Source organism: Martes martes (genome assembly GCF_963455335.1).
Source record: "Martes martes genome assembly, chromosome: 2".
NCBI lineage: Eukaryota > Metazoa > Chordata > Mammalia > Carnivora > Mustelidae > Martes > Martes martes.
Genome location: NC_137889.1, coordinates 915,100 through 933,198, shown reverse-complemented (window position 1 = coordinate 933,198; position 18,099 = coordinate 915,100). Strand labels below are relative to the sequence as shown.

Genomic DNA, 18,099 nt, shown 5'->3' with positions numbered 1-18,099 from the left:
GGGCTTGGCAGTAGGCAAAGGCGTAAACAGGAACAAGTTAGTTTTAGGAATGAAGAATCCTAAGGTCTGGCACGTTCATGTGAAGAGTGTTGTAAAGGGTTGGGTTTATCATTTCACCATATTTTTGTAAGTTATTTTACATGACTAGGAGTTCTGCATGTAACCCAGCCAAATGGCTGCGTTCTGTTCTGCTGCTAAACGTGGTTACGTTCGTTTGTGTGTAGACACTGCTCAAGGTACATGCGTGGTCTACAGGTCGTTCTGAAGCGTTAGCACTTACACACGTGGATCTTCGTGTTGACTGTGCCGCCTGCGTATCAGATCTCGTTACTGACACACGTTGCTTTCTTTAAGAGCAGGGTTGAACCACGTGTGGGTCGAGCTGGGTTGAATCAAGAGGTTAACCTTCGGGCACGAATAGGGCCGACGGCCGCTCAGCCTCTGGTGGCCCTCCAGATGTCCCAGGGCAGGAGGCAGGCAGGCCGGCAGCACGTGATCTGGGACCAGACTCAGCGCGCTTGGCATCTGGCTAGCGATCGGCCCGTCCTGTCTGCAGAGAATGGGTTCACACAAGGAAAATGTGCACTCGGTCACCTCAAACAACCGTGTGAAGCCGCCGGTGCTGCGGGTCTGGAGGACAGGGTGGACCGTGCACCGCATGTGAGGCTGCCTCCACCATGTAGCGCGGGGCCTTGGTGGGAGAGGTTGGTGTGTCCACGCTGGCCGTCCACACCCAGCGCCCGGTGGCCAGCCCGGGCACCCTCCCTGCTCCTTGCTACACATCTTTCCCGGAGGTGAGAGGCTGGAGACAGGTGCCCGGCATCCCCACACCTCCAGCTCAGGGAGTCTGGGACACGGACGCACCTGCCCAGCACACAGCCTGTCCACTCGGCCTGTGACTTCCTCGTCCCTGGGCCATCTTGTTCTTGGAGGACATAGTGACTCCGTGTAACTCTTCTCTAGCTCTGTTCATTGAAGAACTTCAGTGTCTCTTTACTTTCACTGTTTTCATTACTTTCCTGGTTTGCACATTCTCTAGAAGAAATTCCTCTTCACCTAATTTAACTTTCATGAGTTGTGTCGTGGTTTTAACATTTTATCAAATGGATTTGGGATTTTATTTGCATATATTAAACCACTTATGTTATTAATTCAAAGCTTTCACCATTTTTTTGGTCATTTGATTGGAAGTTATCACCGAGAATTACTCTAAGGATGGATCGTTTTGAGAAGCCCGTATCTGAGTGTTCTCGGGGTGACGCGCCGTCCAGGTAGTCCCCCACTAAGCGCCTGTCTCTCAGTTTTCAAGACTTAAGTTTTATTTTCCAAAAACATAGAATCAAAGCCTATTCACAACTCACATAGAGAACTGGGTGGTGATTTCAGCGTCAAAACCTGTTTCAGAAGCAAAGGCGGGAAGTAATGAGGCTGGAGACTGGTCTCGCGCGCTGAGCGCGTATTCGTCACATTCGTGTGGCAACAGCTCAGAGCCACTGTCCGAAGTGCTTCTCGGAGAGAAGTGACCTGACAGCCGCTGGGCACACAGCCTGACAAAGGAAGAGTTTGTTGTCTGGACTGTGGTGTCGTGGTTTTGGTTTTGAAAGGAAGAGTTGGAGAGAGCCTGGATCTCAAGCCCGCCCCCCGCAGAGCACGGAGCCCTGTCCCGTGACCCTGAGGTCACCCCGGAGTGGAAACCCATAGTCTGATACTTGACCGTGGACCGCCCCGGGTCCCTCAGTTGTGGTGTGAAACCACGTGCTCTTTCCCTGGTACAACGGTCCCATCCGTGTGTTCTTCTGATGTTGTTAGGAATTAAAACTTAAATTACCGCTTGGAGCTGAAGTGAAGCTCAGACGCACGTGTCACGGCCGCGGCCGCTTCCTGCTCTCTTGTCCAGAACCAGTTGAGAAAAGAGCGAGCGAATCCATTTTTCAGAGTTACAGCCCCCACTACCCTCTATGCAGGCTGGGCTGCAGGCTGGCCCCTGCCTGGCTCTCCTGTGTCCCCATCCTCACAGTCCCTGGTGGGGGAGGGCCAGCCCCAGGAGCCAAGCAGCCACATCCCAGTGAAACAGGGACACGTCCCCCCACCCACACCCCATTCTCCCCTTGCTGAATGTGTGCAGTCAGCACCCGTCACTGGCCAATAATGTCCTGAATTTGAGGCAAACAACAGACTATGAAAGCAGTTCCAGGGACACCTGGGGGGCTCAGGTCACAATCTCACAGTCCTGGGATCGAGTCCCACTCCACCGGGAGTCTGCTTCTCCCTCCCCCTCTGTCACTCTCTCTCAAATAAGTAAAAAATCTTTAAAAACAAGAGAAAGTACTTCAAAGCACCCTGTATCTTCCTATTTTCACAAGGACTGTTGTGTACGGGTTAGATCGATGCTGACCGTGAGCTTACAACTTCACACTTAGCACCAGGACAGTGTTGAGGCCTGAAGGGTAATCACCACGTGCATTTGTAGCCTTAGCTTTGAATCTAGAATGAAACTCGCATTTCCTGTAAAATACTTTGCTTTTTGGGGGCACCTGGGTAGCTCGGTTGTTGGGCGTCTGCCTTCAGCTCGGCTCGTGATCCCAGGGTCCTGGAATCAAGCCCTGCCTCGGGCTCCCTGCTCGGTGGGAAGCCTGCTTCTCCCTCTCCCACTCCCTCGGCTTCTGTTCCCTCTCTCGCTGTGCCTCTCTGTCAGATAAACAAACAAACAAATAAATGAAACACTTAGCTTTTTTCTGATGCAGCACGGGGCAGCTGTGAGAACCGGACTTAGCCGGAGACTGGGGCTATTTTGGTCTCTGACTATTTCCACCGCAGCAGCTCGTCGGGAAGCGTGGAGGCGCCAAGCGGTAGCTGAGAGAACTTGGACACATTGTGATTATTTTTAAGATTAGCATTTCTGAAAGGTATGTTTTGAGGATGGTGGCTTTTCAAAATTAGTGTGCTTCTCAGACTATAAATAGGCCACTGGTTCCCTAATATAGATGTTTCCATAGCTTTTACTGTGCGTGAGGGTTTGAAGAAGGCAAGATTGCAGGTGTGCCCGGGCCCATGAAGACGGAACATTCTAGAGTGTGGAGGAGCACGTGTTTGGACAGAGTCCCTTCACAGAGCTGCAGCCCAGCGTCTCTTGTGAGATGCGAGGTCGGGGTAGCAGAAGTCCCTAGCATTTAAGGTACCTTCCATTGTGGAAGAACCTTGTTTTTGAAGGGCAGGGAGCTTGCGGGATGGAAGAGAAAGACACAGCTCCAGGCAAAGCAGGAACTTTCCATCATCACACCGGTTTCGTTTTCCACCTGCCTTCTACCTCCGTGTGTCCGTCCCTCCAGCCCACCCAGCAGATGGCTACCGACCCAAGCTGCTCACAGGTTCGCAGTGGAGACAGCCGGCCCTTGTGAGGTTACTGCCTGGGGACAATGCGAGGGTCCTGAGACAGAGATGGAGAAACAGAGACAGAGAGAGGTGCAGAGACAGAGAAACACAGAGACTGAGAGAGAGAGACAGAGACACAGAGATGGAGGCAGCCCCTGACTGATGGAGCACAGCCCCGGAGCCGTCCCTGCTGCCCCGTGCTCAAGGCCTGGGCTTAAGGGTGAGACTGTCACGGCCCCTGGCCTCTGGGTAGCCCGCAGTGGCCACTGCATGTAGGTGACAGCTCCCTGAAGTGAAATGAAAGCTGGGGCATGCCGGCCGTGCCCCGGGCCCCAGTGGACATTCCCCTCAGCCCGGTGTCGTGGGGACCAGAGCCCTGGCGACCCGTGACATCAAGTGAGGTTGGATGAGAGCCTGGCCTGGTCCGAGGGGTGAGGGGGCCGCCTGAGGAAAGGCCCATTCCCTGAGGCCACGTGGGGCCCAGGGAGGCTAGGCTCCAGGCAGAGCTGTGACCGCCTGAGGACAGGGCACGAGAGGCAGGTCAGGGGATCGAGCTCAAGGTGGGGGCGTGGCAGAACCAAGGATGTGCAGTGCCCCTAACACACCACAGAAATGTCATCGGTCGCCATGAGCAGACGGGGCTTCCTGCAGTCGACTGCACTGGCCTGCCATCTCCGGGCCTGGCTGTGCCCCTCATGGCCTGTCCCACCTGCGTCCCCTGCTCCTTCGTGAGGACTCGGGGGCCGCCACTTGCCCACACGCAAGCCTTCTCGGGCTGATAGCAGTGGCCCAGCCAGAGATTATGATGAACCATTTAGAACATACAAAATTATGAAAACATTTTTGAAGGTTCTGAGTTAAAAAATATATGTATTTTACTTCTCTTCTGACCAAGAGATGAGAGGAAAAACCAGATCATTACTGTCGTGCTTCACCAGTTTCTCTTCCCGTGAAGAAATACTTTCTACCTAGATCTTTGCATCAAAAATGTAAATCCCGAGCCAGATGCAGTCGGGATTCTGTGCGGGAGTTACACGTTGATTCTTCCACAGGCCCCTAGCTTGGGGCGCGAGGGTCGCCGCCGCGGACGGCTGTAAGACTCCGGCCGCGCCGCCAGACTTCAGGGCGCTCTCGTCAAGGGGCTCTTACCGTGCACCGACCTTCGCCGACTCTGCGGGCGCACCCGGCGCCACTTGGCGGAAAGCACCGGCTGTGCGAGGTGTGCGCGCCACGGGCGTTTGTGCCTGGACAGAGGGGACGTGTCCGGGAGCCGTTCTGCTCCGGCGGGCTCGGGGACAAAGCCTCTGTGTGGGTCATGCTGGAGACGTGCCCGGGACGGTGCTGCATTGCCCTCCGCTGCGTCCTTGCCACCCCTGCCTTCCATCCAGGACCTCGTGGGGTTTTGTGGGTTTGAGCCCCACTCCCCAGGACACTTTCTTCCTTCATCTCATTTGTGAAAATTATTCACCAGCACCTTTTCTCCTCGGTTGTCAGATGTGTGTGCCTGGCCGTGGGGTTCTCACCACCTTCGTGGCAGGTCGCCTATGCTGTTCTCCTGTGTTAGCTCATACGTAAGATATTCTGCCCCGTACTTCATCTTCCAGAAGCATCAGGAACTGCGGCCATCCCGTGGCGTTAGGACCTGAGCGTGGGAAGAACCTCATGTACACACACTGCAGCGGGGGGCGGGGTGGTGTCTGGAGCACCCCTGGGCCCTGGCCACCTGCTCCCCCAGCAGGCACCCCCCCAAGTCTGGGTGTTTCGGAGTCTTCACTCAGGGAGCTCAGAGTGTGGAGCTGTGGCTCAGGCAGGGAACAGCGCGGGGTGGGGGGACCCGCTCCAGCCCCGTAGCGTCACGGGACCGCGGTCTGCAGTCCCTCACTCGCTGTCATTATTTTGTGGTCCCCGATCCATGTGGTCGTGTGCCGCGTGCTTCCTTCTTGGGGTGGGGCCCCTCCCGCTGCAGGGCTGCGCGCTCACCTGGGCACGGCCATCCCGTGGCATCTCGCAGGCAGGTGTCCTGTGTTTGCACGAGCGGCTGTGGCGCCTGCCAGTTGACTCTGCCTTCCTTCCCTCCCCACTCCAGTGCGCTGTTCCTCGCCTTTCCACCCCGCCAGGATCTCCCCCAGTGGGCGTCGCATGCCTTTCCCAACCTCCGGAAAGGCTTCCAGGATGTCACCCCCGTGTGCCATGTTCGCTGTGGGTTTTTTGTGGCTGCCCTATGTCAGAATTCTCTGCTACTATTTCTACTTTGCTACGAGTTTTTATCATGTGTGGTTTTAAAATCAGCTACTTTGTATCTCTGGAACCTGTGGACATTTATGGGCAGGATCACCTGCTGCTGTCCCATCTCAGAAGGTCCTCACCAGGGTCTGGAGAGAGGACAGTGCTCCCCGTGTCTGTTCTCTGGAAACACCTGTGTAAGGGGGCATTAATCTTTTCCCTAAATGCGTAATAGAAGCCACAGGTGAATTGACCTAGACCTGAAGTCCTTTTAACTGGAGGTTCCATTTCTGTGGGAACTAAGCTGCTCTGTTTCTTCATGTGTCCATTTTGCCGTTTTGGTAAGTTGTGTTTTTCTCAGGATCCTCCATCTCATACAGACTCTTTTATTCGTATGGAATTGTCCCCAGTGTCCTGTAGTGGTCATCAGCCTGTGTAGACATGCCTCCACCACCTGGCCGGTGGCTCGCACCTCCCCCGCCCCTCCGCGGCCTGTCTTGCCGGTTGTTCTTCCGTTTTCCGTCTTCAGGGTTGATTTGTCTCTGCTGCACCATTTTCTCTGTCTTTTCTGCCCTTGTGTGCATTTCTTCTACTTTCACTGCGTTTCAGTTGCTCTTGTTTTTCTGGCTTCTTCAGGTGTTTCCATCATTGGTTTATAGCTTTCTCCTGACGCATTTAAGAGTATAAATTCCTGTTTAAGTAGAATTTACTCACATCCCATATGTTTGGAAATGTTATAATTTCATCAAGTTTAAAATAAGTTCATTTTTTTAAATTACAAAAACAGTATTTGCTCATTGCCTTAAAGTTGGAAATCAGGACAGTGCAGTAGGAAAAAACCCAACCTATGCTCACACCACACAAGGCAGGACAGCTAGTGTGCTGGGTGTGGGCTTACAGTACCGTAGCGTCATCGTTTCCTTGCACAGAGTGCACACACACACGCACACCTGCCGCGTGGAACAGTGTGAGGCACTGAGTGTGCACCGTTTTCCTTGCACAGAGTGCACACACTGCGTCTGCCCATGTAGAACACGGTGTGGCACTGATGGTTCCGTGGCGTCTCTGCGGCCCCCTCTCACCCAGCACGGGAGATAAGCCTCCGAGGCTGAGAGCGGCAGGTGGCGAGGCCGGGGGAGCTTGGAGGAGGGCGCTGCTCACGAGGACCCCGGAGGATTTGGCGTGAGAAGCTGTGGGCGCAGCGCACCTGCCATTGCTCCCCCGGTGGCTCTGCTCTGAGGTGATGAGAAGGTGGGACAGCCGATGATTCCTTTTCTCCATGTGAAGGAAGGCAGGCGCATATGAACGATGAGGGGAAATTTATGTATTTCTTTTTTTAACCGGACCTGGGAAATTTTAAAAAAAACCACGTAGTTCCATGAGAAGCTGTCACTTTTGAGCGTTGTATTTCCTGAGAGCAGCTGCTCGCAGACCTTGTGACTCAGCCTCGGTCTGTCGGCTGCACTTGGCGGGTCCCACGGCCGACATGCTTCGGACAAAATAGCACAACACCGTGTTCAGTTAATCCTGCGTGACCGAGGAGGGGCCTTCGACACACCGACGGGGGGACCTGAGGGCGGTCTGGTGTCACCATTTCACGAGGAGTGGCCTCGGCTCCGCGCTCAGGTCACAACTGTGCGGGGGTTCACAGGTGTGGCCGTCACGTTGTCAGGAGAGCGAGGAGAACTCACTCAAAAAGTAGCAGGGACACACTTTTTCTCCGTGTGCAGACATGGCGTCTGCTTTGGCGATGGCTCGGAGCCGGCAGGGTGGGGATTCAGGCCCGCGGTCGGCCGCTGAGCCGGAGAAGCAGGGTGGGCTGCGCCGTGGCCTGGGGTCCGGAGCGCGGGGCGGGGGGGTGATGTGTCCAGAGCGCCAGCACCGGCGGGTTCCCGTCTCTGTCACCTGGAGCTTGGCACGGGGCAGGCCACCGAGGTGGGTGAGGAGAGAGGCCACACGAGAGACATGCATGTGGGCGCAACCATTTATGTGTGCGTCTGCGAGCAAAGCCAGAGGGCAGAGTTACAGCCTGGAGTGGAGCATACGGGGAGGGAGGGTTTTACTCAGCACAGTAACCGTGCCCGCGCCGTGGCCCACAGACGTCACACGCTCTCTGACTCCCCACAGTAATCCCACGGGGGTGCCGCTCGGGAACGAGAACTCCCCAGACGCGAGACTTATTGGTGAGGGTCGTGCTCCTGGGGCCGCTCGGCCGGGCCTGCAGAGTCGTTGGCTGGCGTGGACCCTGTCTGTGCCACCTCCAAGGGGCGGGGAGGGCACTTGCGGCCCCTGGGTGCAGGACTCCCACGGTGGCTGTGTCAGCTCTGTGACCCCCCCCCAACCACCGCCATCGGAGAGCCCTGCCCGATGCTCCCGTCGGAGGCCTGGGGGCGCATGCACGGCTGACCCGGTGCCGCTGACCGAGCCCGGGCTCCTCCTCCCCTTTCAGGCTGCGACCTCGTGCTGGTTCCCGCACAGGACCTGCTCCTTATGACTCGTTCTCACATCCGAGTAACTCTTAGAAGGCACCAGAGTAAAATCTCAAGAAACAGGAATTAACGTATTTTCTCCACGGCCACAGGCCTGAAATTTCACTCCTAATAAAACCGCAACAGCTCTTGCATCCCCGAGACCTCACGTTTGCCGCGACTGCAGCAACAGTGGGTGCGCGCAGCCCGTCCTCGCGCGGGCCTCTCTGGAGGAACGCGCCGCCGCGTGTTCAGTTCCGGGAGGTCCCAGGCTCCCCGGTCAGGTAGTCACTTGAGATAAAGCTGAGAAGCACTGAGGTAAATATTTTAAATTCCTTTTCTACTGAATCTGCAAGATTCTAATGGAAAACTTAGCCTGCTGTGTTTGTTGTGGTTCCATTGCACGGAATGCGGAATGCCACTGTGTTTGAATTTGTTTTTCTAGAGGAGGAGCTTCCCGATCAGCCTAGGAGAAGAAGGGCGAGAAAGCATAAATCCAGGAAGAGTTTTAAAAATCCCAACAATGATCACGCGGAACCAGCAGAATTAGAGAAGCAGCAGAGTCTTTTACAAGAAAAGTCGCAGCCACAGCCCACAGATGGCCCCACGATCAGTAGAAATAAGAAGAGGAAACTGAAAAAAAAGCAGCAGATGAAGAGGAAGAAAGCCGCGGGTTTACTCCCAGCAGCCTCTGGCCGCAACTTCATGTACCAGCCCGAGGAGGGCGACAGCGAGCAAGGAGCCCCGGCAGACAGCGATGGGGACGATGGGGAGGACTCCGGGGAGGACCGCGCAGACGCCCGCGGGGAGCATCAGGACAGTACAGATGCCAACGAGGAAGACGTTAAAAGTACTGATGAGAAGGCAGATGGGATCCTAAACTTTCTAAAGTCGACACAAGAAATTTATTTTTATGATGGTATGTTTTTTACTGTTCTTCTTTTGAATAATGGTATCCATGTATTTGGAAAAAATAAATATAGTAAAATATTTAAATGCTTAAAATATAGAACATTAAAACATTCAGCAGTCAAAGCAAGTCATTAGTTTTGAGGCAAAGATCAGAATCTTTAAACTCTCTCCAGTACGGCTGGAGGCGTGCCAGAGAGGGGCGCGGCCCCCACGCGGAGCCGTGGCTCCTCACAGGGCTGGTGTCCGCGTCCTCACCGCTTTCAGCCCGATGTCGGGGGTGTGGTGCTGTCGGGAAAGGTAAGTGCGGACGGCGGGGCCGACGACCTCACGCTCACCTCAGGCAGCTGCTTGGGCCGTGGCGTGAACACGGGCACGCTGTGGTTCCCTCCCCGCACGGGACTCGCAGACTTCAGGTTCTCGGGGAGCGTCTTTCAGCAGCTTTCTGTGTTGCTGCAGGAGGTGGGAAGGGGGAGCAGGTGTATTCTCGTGGGTGGTGACTCCTCGCGCTGGTGTCGACTGACTGACACCGACCTCAGGCTCGGGAAGCAGCAGGGGCTGTTGAGCCGCCGTGTTCACCCCAAGGACAGAAGCACTCGGGACGGACGTTGCCTGCTCTGAGGATGTTCCAGTGGATTCAGGGGCCGGGGTGGGTTTGGTGAATCCCGATGTGAACAGGAACTCGACCTTATGAACCAGACTGAGAAATACTGGCTCTGGGATAATTTGAGGGATAAGGAACTGATTTACACGAGGGTGTGAAAATGCCGTTGTTAATAGATCAGTTTTACCCTTTCCCCTTTAGCACGCCTGTCAGCGCTGTGTCTTGACAGAGTGAAAATGGACTTAACAGGCCCAGACGAGGCTAGTGGGAACACAGCGTTAATAGGCACAGAAGCCTCAGAGAGACCTAAGTATGGGACCCGTTGCCTGGGAATCTGGGAGGTTCTGCAGAAAAGCACCCGAGAGGGCAGACCCCAGAGTAGGTGACACCATGTGAGGGCCGAGCGGCACTCCACGGCCTCCTCCCCCTGGGGGCGTCTGCTGGCCGTGCTTGTGGGTGCTGGAGCAGGGTGCAGGGGAGGGCCGGCCGAGCCCTGGGAAGCTCACCCACCGGCACAGCTTCAGCCACAGGCAGACCTCAAGAGGGGAAGGGGAGGCCCAGCGGCTGCCATGTGTGGTGTGGAAGGAGAGCCAGAGAAGCAGACGCTCAGTGGGTCCCTCAGAACCTTTGCCAGATGCCGTGCTGTGGGGCAGAAAGTAGGGAGATGCCAGGAGCTTTGACAACATGGTGGACCTCGGCAGTTTTGGGGTGCTGACGGGGCTGACAAGGGTCGACCCCTCGAGCACCCCAGAGGGCCACACACTTGGAGCAGGGGTGGGCGGGGTGTCTGCTCAGTCCCCGCAGGGGCGGTTTTGGCCAGACCACCGTCAGACTCCATCCCCACACACTTAAACATAGCAGGAGAAACCACGAGAACGTGCAGTGGAGACGTTGATGTTATCAGACAGACGTTGAAAGAGCTGTGATTAATAAAAAAAAAATAGAAAAGGTGAAAAAATTGGAGAATTTCACCAGATAGCCTCAATCTATTAAGACAGTCAAATGGAAATTCTGAGAAGTATGGTCACTGAGACTAAGATCTCCACGCTGAGTGTGGGCAGGAGGTCGGTTCAGCACGAGAGAGGTCAGTGGCTGGGAAACAGGCAGACGGGGGCTCACGGGCGCCACGGGGGTCGGGAACGGGCCTGACATGCGTGTCCGGGCGTCCAGGACGGGGCACTGGGGGCGTGTGCAGAGGTAGCTGGGAGTTCTCCCAGGTTGGGAAAGGCCGTCAAGTCGTAGACTCAGAGTGCTGTGGGGACTCCAGCAGGGAGTGAGGCGGAAGACACACCCAGAGCGCTCGCCGTGCAGCGGGAGTGGGGGCGGGGGTGCCCGAGGCCAGTCCGCAGAGCTGGGCCGTGTCCGGGGCCCTGTCGCCGCCCCGGACTCCCAGCAGCAGCATGCGGAAGGTGCTGCAGGAGGGGGAGGCGCAGACGGGCCGGCCTCCTCCGGCTTCAGCAGCGCGTGTTCGCTGCTCACGGTTCACGTTCTGCTCGGACGGTCTCTCCCGGCAGCTTCGGTGCAAATTGCTTATTCCGAGCAGATGTGTCCGGTTGGGAGCTTACGTTCAGCCCACGAGAGTAAACGTGAACATGCGTTTCTGTGACCCTGGCTTTGCTCAGGTGCCTTCAAGGATGGGGACTCAGCCGTGTCCCTGGAGGCCTGTCAGGAGCTGCTCCAGCGTCTCGAGGACCACAGCGTGTCCCCCTCCGACGTGCTCCTGGTGGATCACATGAAAACGCTGTTACTCACGCGAGACACCGCGAGCCTGCAGCGCGCCCTGGAGAGGTTCCCGGCGTGTTGCACCATGCCACCCGGTACGTACTGCGCCGCTAGGGTTTGCCTCCGAGACCCCGCTCGGCAGCAGAACAGCCCGGGGCGGAGCCGCGGGGCATGTGCGCAGCTCGTCGGGACACGGGGATGTGCGTGCCCTGAGCACAACTCGTGGGACGGGCACAGAAGGACCTGTGCCGTCTGATCTTCCAGACGGCGAGCTGTGAACCATTAGGGCCAGACGTCACCCGTTTAAATGTTCCCCCTTCCCTTCTTCCTTCTCTGCCGTACTGCCGGGAGGTTAACTTGTTCTGCCTGCTGAATACCTTGGAGACAGATGAATTACAAGATGAGTCTTCCCATGTGTGTCGGCCTTTATAGGGTACCCATTCCACACAAACCTCCAGGTGCTGGGCCGGCCGTGCTCAAGTCCTCCCGGCGCCATGGGGTGACTTCATGTCAGTAGCCTGACACGGGTGGTGGGGGGATATGAGGCCACAGGAGTGAGCAGACAGCCAGGATCAGAAAGGCAGGGCTTCGTCTGGAGGACCGCCATGCAGAGCCCCACACCTGACCCACACCAGGCACGTGGCCGAGTGAATGGAGGTGTTCTGCCGACTTCTCCAAGAATGTCAGAGTGGCCACACTCACCATGTCCACCCAGAAACCTCATGGTGCAGCTGGAAGGTCAAGGTTAACACAGCTTCAGATCGGGTGAGAGCACGGCAAGGCCGTCCCAGCGCGGCGCAGGGATGGCAGGCAGGGGAGTGGCAGGGACTGTCAGCACTTCATTCTCCAGCTGGGGTTGCCGCTCACCAAGGCTGGGGTCCTGGAGGAGCTGCCCCACAATGTCCTGAATTAGCATCTTTGTTGAACTTCAACATCTGCCTGTTTCGTGTTCTGTTCTCAGCTTCTGGATTCTCGGAGGACGGGGCAAACAAAGCCCTGCCTTTGGGTGCTTGTGTCCTGGTGGGGAGATGGGAGACGAGGTCGGGGGCAGACGCCAGTCGTATGCGTGCTAGAGAGGAGGCTCGTGTCCCGGTGGGGAGACGGGAGATGGGAGACGAGATCGGGAGCAGACGCCGGCCGTGTGCGCGCTAGACGGGAGGCTCGTGTCCCGGTGGAGAGAGGAGAGACAGGAGACGAGGTTGGGAGCAGACGCTGGCCGTGTGCGCGCTAGACGGGAGGCTCGTGTCCTGGTGGGGAGACGGGAGACGAGACCAGGAGCAGACGCCGGCCGTGTACATGTGAGATCGGAGTCTGCGGAGAAGGAAATCCTGCGGGAGGAGATACTCTTGCAGCCGGGGGAAACGCACTGGAATGGAGTGTGGTGGACGTCACTTGGGAGTGGGTCGTGGGCACAGACAGACGGGATGGAGGGTGACCTGGTGGTGGTGTCGACCCGAGTGCCACATGGCCCGTGCCATGGCTGCTCCCAGATACCAGCAAGACCCCCGGCTCCTGAGTTCAGACCAGAGTGAAGGGTCAGGAGCAGGAGGCCCGGGGCCTGGCTTACAGTGAGAGAAGCCATCTGGAGGTTTGGAGGTTCAGGGAGGCTGTGCAGGTGAGAGCCGCAGCGTGGCCACGTGGGCAGGCGTGGGGCCTGAGCCCCTGGAAGAGCCCAGCGGCGGGCTCTGAGCTGTGATGCTCCGTCAGGCAGTCCCCGGGGAGGGATGCTCGGGAGCCAGGGTTACATGGGGCCAGGCGGGATGCTGGCTGGATACCCGGCACGGGACACCCGGCGTGGGACTGAGAATGGGGAAGGTTGCCAGGGGCCACCTTCCCAGAGCAGAGAAGGTGGAGGAGAGTGGAGAGCCGTCTAGGGGCCCCTGCAGGAGGAGGCGTGGGGAGCCTGGAAGGGAGTGTGCGGTGAGCACCGTAGAGGGGAGGCTGATGCTCCCGGAGCCCTTCTGTTGAGGGGCCACAGCGCGGCAGGGTTGGGCGGGGGAGCTCCCTGAGAGGCTTACCTGGTGTCCGCACTCAGTGCCGGTTCTCCTGTGTGGAGCAGACTTGAGTTTCCATCAGGCTTCAGCTCAAATTGCAGAAAGCCAGTTTTATTAAGTGAAACAAATATAAAGTATTTATGAGATAAAAATAAACGATTTTAAATTTTCAGAATTTGCATCGTGTTCCTCCCACGGAGGCTTTTCTCCTGCGTTCCTCTAACGTGTGTCGGCAGAGTTTTCGGCCACACGTGGGGATTTAGCAGGGATGTTTCTCTCAGCTCCTTACATCTGTGACACTGGACAAATTTCTTCAACAAGCACGCTCACTTTCCGCACTCGGTGGAACGTGACTTACGAGCACTTGAAGCACTTTCCTTAGAAACAGAGTCCCCGTTAGCACGTGTAGGAGATGCGTTCCGAGCTTTTCTGCTCAAAGCGACTTTGTAGACGGAACGTGTTACGAGCAGTGAGGCCTGTCTTCAGAGGCTGGTGTGTCTGACACGGGCATGTCGTGGGCCTGGCGTGGGCAGCAGGCGGCCTGGGGACAGCAGCATTTGGGGGCGGCACTGGTCCCTCCCCACCGCTCAGCTGTTACCCTTCCTGACGCTGGGGTGTTCCTGGCTGCACCCCAGTCAGTCTCCTCACACGGTCCTGCCTGTGTTTGTGAGCTGGGACAAAGCTGGTGCACAGGAAAGGGGGCCGCCTCCCTGACCCCTTATGGTTCCAGCATACAGGTGCCACGGGGCCACCAGGAGCCTGGGCCTCTACTGCATGTTGTCCTGTGACCCTCCTCGACGCCTGGTGAGGGAACGAGAGGTCAGGGGCCAGGCCGCTGGCGGGGGCAGCAGGCACATTCGGAATGGCCTCTGCCCTGCGCCTCTGTTCCCAGCAGGCGGGGGAGGAGCTCCCTGCACAGTTGTCTGCAGCCGAGTGGGCTGCAGGGGTGCTGGCCGCGGCGGCTCCGGGGGGCAGTCCACACTCGGTGGGGACTGGGAGGCCACTGTGCGTCGGTGGCAGCCTGTGAGGAGTGTCGAGCGGTTAGGACGCCTGGCACCTGAGCCAGAGAACCTGCACCCGAAGCTGGGCGGGCCCCTGAGGCGGGAGAGGGGAGGGTTGGGCCAGAGGCCGGCTGCGGGGCCCAGCGGGGCAATTGCGCTTGTCCTGCATGTCCACCCCCTAGGGGCTCCGCCTCTGATCCCTGAGCGCTCTGCTCCCCTGCGCGCCCGCCTGTGCCGGGGTCCCCGCACCCCGCTTGGGGGTTCCGCCTCCGACCCCCGAGCGCTCCGCTCCCCTGGGCGCGTGCCGCCGCCTCCACGGGGTCTCCGTGTGCCTCTGGCTTCCCCTGAGCGGCCGTGGCGACGCGATTCTGTGGCAGGTTTTCTGAAGGTCCCACACGGCCTGCAGACGGCCGGCTCTTACCCGACGGAAATACAGACCCCCAGGATTTCTCCGTGTGCCGAGGGCCCGTGTGCGGCAGCCGGTATCACGTCGGCGCCGGAATGGAGCTTTATTGGGGTTTCTGCAGGCTCTGCTCGGAGCCAACAGCTAGTTTCTGTAAGACCGACATGGGCCGTCTTTGTCTGGGGTTTTCCTGTGCTACTTTATTTTCTGTTTTACGTTGTGTGCTTGTTTCCCAGACCAGGCCACGGTGCTCTCGGCTTTCTTTAATTACTGGATCACACACATCCTTCCCGAGAAACAATGGGAATAAGTCAGTGCGTCTGGAGAGCGAACATTTAGCAAGAAAATATCAAAGGCAAACATGAGGTCAGCAGAGACATTAAAGAAGACAGAACCGCCCCCATTTCCGTTGTAACCCGTATCCCGGGAACTGTGAAAACATCCCGGTGCGTTGTTTGTTTGTGTGTTGTACACAACGAGCCACACGCAATCTGAGACTTCGAGAAACTGGGATAAAATGGACCTTTCTCAATTATCGAAAATTGCTGTGACTTAGATTACTACACAGTGATCCTGTTTCTTTGATTCTTGTAAAATTTGAAAACAGACGTTCTGTTAAATGTAATAGACTGTGTAGTTTGAAGTTGTTTATTTTTATAGAGTTATCAAAATTTGTATTCAAAACTGTGTTTTAAGAACACTTTATGGACATTAAATGTTGTGGTTGAAGTTATATGATTCTGGTCGAATGTATCATTTTCTTCCTTGTTGCCTTTTCTCAGCTTTGAGAATATCAGGAACATCATTTTCCCAGTCTGACCTTTCCTTTTGTCTCGGTGATAGTCACCTGTTTGTAGGATTACTGGGTTCTCGAAACACCTGTCAGCTGACTCACATTTTAGGAGGTCATTAGCTTTGTCCATGAAAATGTATTTTTTCATTGTGGTAAAATATGCATAACATAAAATTCATCAGTGTACAATTCAGTGTCCGTGAGTCATCCGCAGTATCATGTTCAGGCTAAACAACATTCCGCGATATGGGTATGCCACTTTTTGTTTACCGGACATCTGGCTGTTGTGATTAGTGGACACGGTGCATGGAATCCTGTGTGGACACGTGTGTTCCCACCCCTCAAGGGGTAGGGTTGCTGGGTCTGATGGTAACTCTGCGTGCGACTTCTCGAGGAAATGCTGGTCCGCTGTCCAGAGTGGCCACACCATCCTGCATCCCACCAGCCCTGCATGGAGGTGCCACGGCCCCCACGTCCACACTGACACTCTTATCGCCTGTTTCCTTGCCGGGAGCCACCCTGAAGGCGGCAAAGTGGTGTCTCCTGTGCTTTCAGTCCACATCTCCCAGGCGTCGATGCTTCTAAGCCTCTTTTCGCCTGCTTGTGGGCCATTCTCTTTTTCAGGGAAACACCTGTTGAAGTCGTTGTCCATTCGTGAGTTGGATTATCTGGTTTCTGTCATTGGATTATAAGAATTCTTTATATATTCTGAATACTAATCCCCTATCAGAGAAATGATCTGACAGTGTCTTCTCCCGTTCTGTGGCCTGCCTGCCTCTTCTCTCTCTCACTACTGTTCTAGTTGTTTACGTTTTGGTGGAGTCCAACTTAGTCATGTTTTCCTTTCCTGTGTTTCCTGATGCCTCATATCTAGGAAATAATTGCCAGACCCGTATCATAAGGTTTCTCCCGAGAATTTCATAGTTCTTCATAACTCTTACGTTTAGGTCTTTGATCCATTTCGAGTTAATTTTTAATATGTGGTGTAAGCTAAAATCCAGTTTTATTCTTTTGTGTGTGGATATTCAGTTTTCCTAGGATTCTATGTTGACAAGACTGGCCTTTCCTGATCTTGGCACCCTTGTTGAAAATCATTTGACTGTGTAGGTGAGGGTTTATTTCGGCGCTCTCTGTTCCATTCCCTTGGTTTGTATGTCTATCCTTATGCCAGGACCGCAGTTTTCATTACTCTAGCTTTGTGAAAGGCATGAGACCAGGAAGTGTAAATCCTCTAGCTTTGTTCTTTTTCAGTTTGTTTTGGCTACGTGAGGCCCCTTGAGAGTCCGTGTGAATTTTAGGCGAGAGTTTTCTCTCTCTGGAAAAAATGTTTGGTATTTTCATAGGGATTGCCTTGAACCTGGAGATCACTTTGGGTGGTGTGATCATCTCAACACTATTATTAAGTCTTCCACTCCATGAACATTTCTGTGTATTGACGTCTGTTTCTAAATTCCCTTTAACAATGTTCCGTAGTATTCAGTGTACTAGTCTCTCTCTCCACCCTTAGGCTTAGTCCTAAGTATCTTATTCTCTCTGATGCAGTTGTAAATGAAATTGGTTTCTTAATTGCCTTTTCAGATTGTTCATTGCTAGAATAGAAATGCAACTTAATTTTATATATTAGTTTTGTATCCTGCAATTTTGCTGAATGATGGCGGTGTCTGTGTGTACTCCCTAGAGTTTTCTGTATACAGGATCATATCAGCTATGAAGGAGATCATTCTGTTTCTTACCTTCCCGTTTGGATGCCCCATTCTCCAGAGATCCTCTCCCCTCTTCATCCCTCCGCGTCCTTAAGAGATGCCTGTTCCACTCACTAGAACCTTCCGGAGACGGATTGGGACAGCCAGCATTTGCTACCTGTTCTGCAGATCCGTCAGTTTGCAGCTGGGCGCCGTGAAGCAGCCTGAGCTTCATGAAAGTCAGTGAGTGGAGCCACTAGCCAGACCCGGACACGAGCGTAGGCCCACCGCACCCCAGGGCTGTGACCAAGGAAATGATTGCCCGTGGGCAGAGTGGGCGCATGTCCTAAAGGAGGAATTTTGGGGAGGCCACATCTTAAGGTGGGAGAGGAGGGCAGCGTCACGGGTCACTCTTCCTGAAGTCTGGCTCCTCCCCACTCTGCCCCAGGCAGAAATGTCACCTGCACAAGTGTCCTACCCATCCGCTGCCTCTCCCTCGCCCTGAAGAGTAAGTCAGCATAGAATGTGGGTGACGTCTGAGACCCAGGAGTCCTGCCCCGTCCTGCAGGGACAAGGGACCACTCCACAGGCGAGATGTTAGCCGTTACTTGCCTTCAGGGTCTCCCTGACTGGCCTCGGGAAACCTGTCTTTCACTGTGCCAGGCTGTGAACCTCCCCGCGGCGCCTGTGAATTAATAAGCCATGTCTGCCAATATGAAAATATTGACAAATTCATTAATTTTCCTGTTAATTCTCACTTTCTAATTTGTGTCTCTTAATTGTGATCAATGTACATTTTTTCTGTGCACGGCAAGTTAATACACGGTTGATGGAGAGGAAAACCCTCCAGTTGGCAGACAGACGGGGCCCTTTATTTGGTCTCTTTCCTCTTCGCACAGAATCCCTGTCGACTCTCTTCCTCGCCCCT

At 55.3% G+C, this 18,099-nt stretch overlaps 1 protein-coding gene across 2 annotated transcripts in view; it reads left to right on the top strand.

The window, feature by feature from the left end:
• ERICH1 (glutamate rich 1) overlaps positions 1-15,429 on the top strand; it is a 51,293-nt gene extending 35,864 nt beyond the window's left edge. For both annotated transcript variants that reach the window (XM_080797766.1, XM_080797767.1), the window contains exons 4-6: positions 8,509-8,982; positions 11,199-11,393; positions 14,933-15,429. In XM_080797766.1, coding sequence (XP_080653892.1) covers positions 8,509-8,982; positions 11,199-11,393; positions 14,933-15,006 — 743 coding nt within the window. In that variant the 3' untranslated portion in view covers positions 15,007-15,429. The remainder of the gene's footprint in view (positions 1-8,508; positions 8,983-11,198; positions 11,394-14,932) is intronic.
• Positions 15,430-18,099: the final 2,670 nt, after the last annotated feature.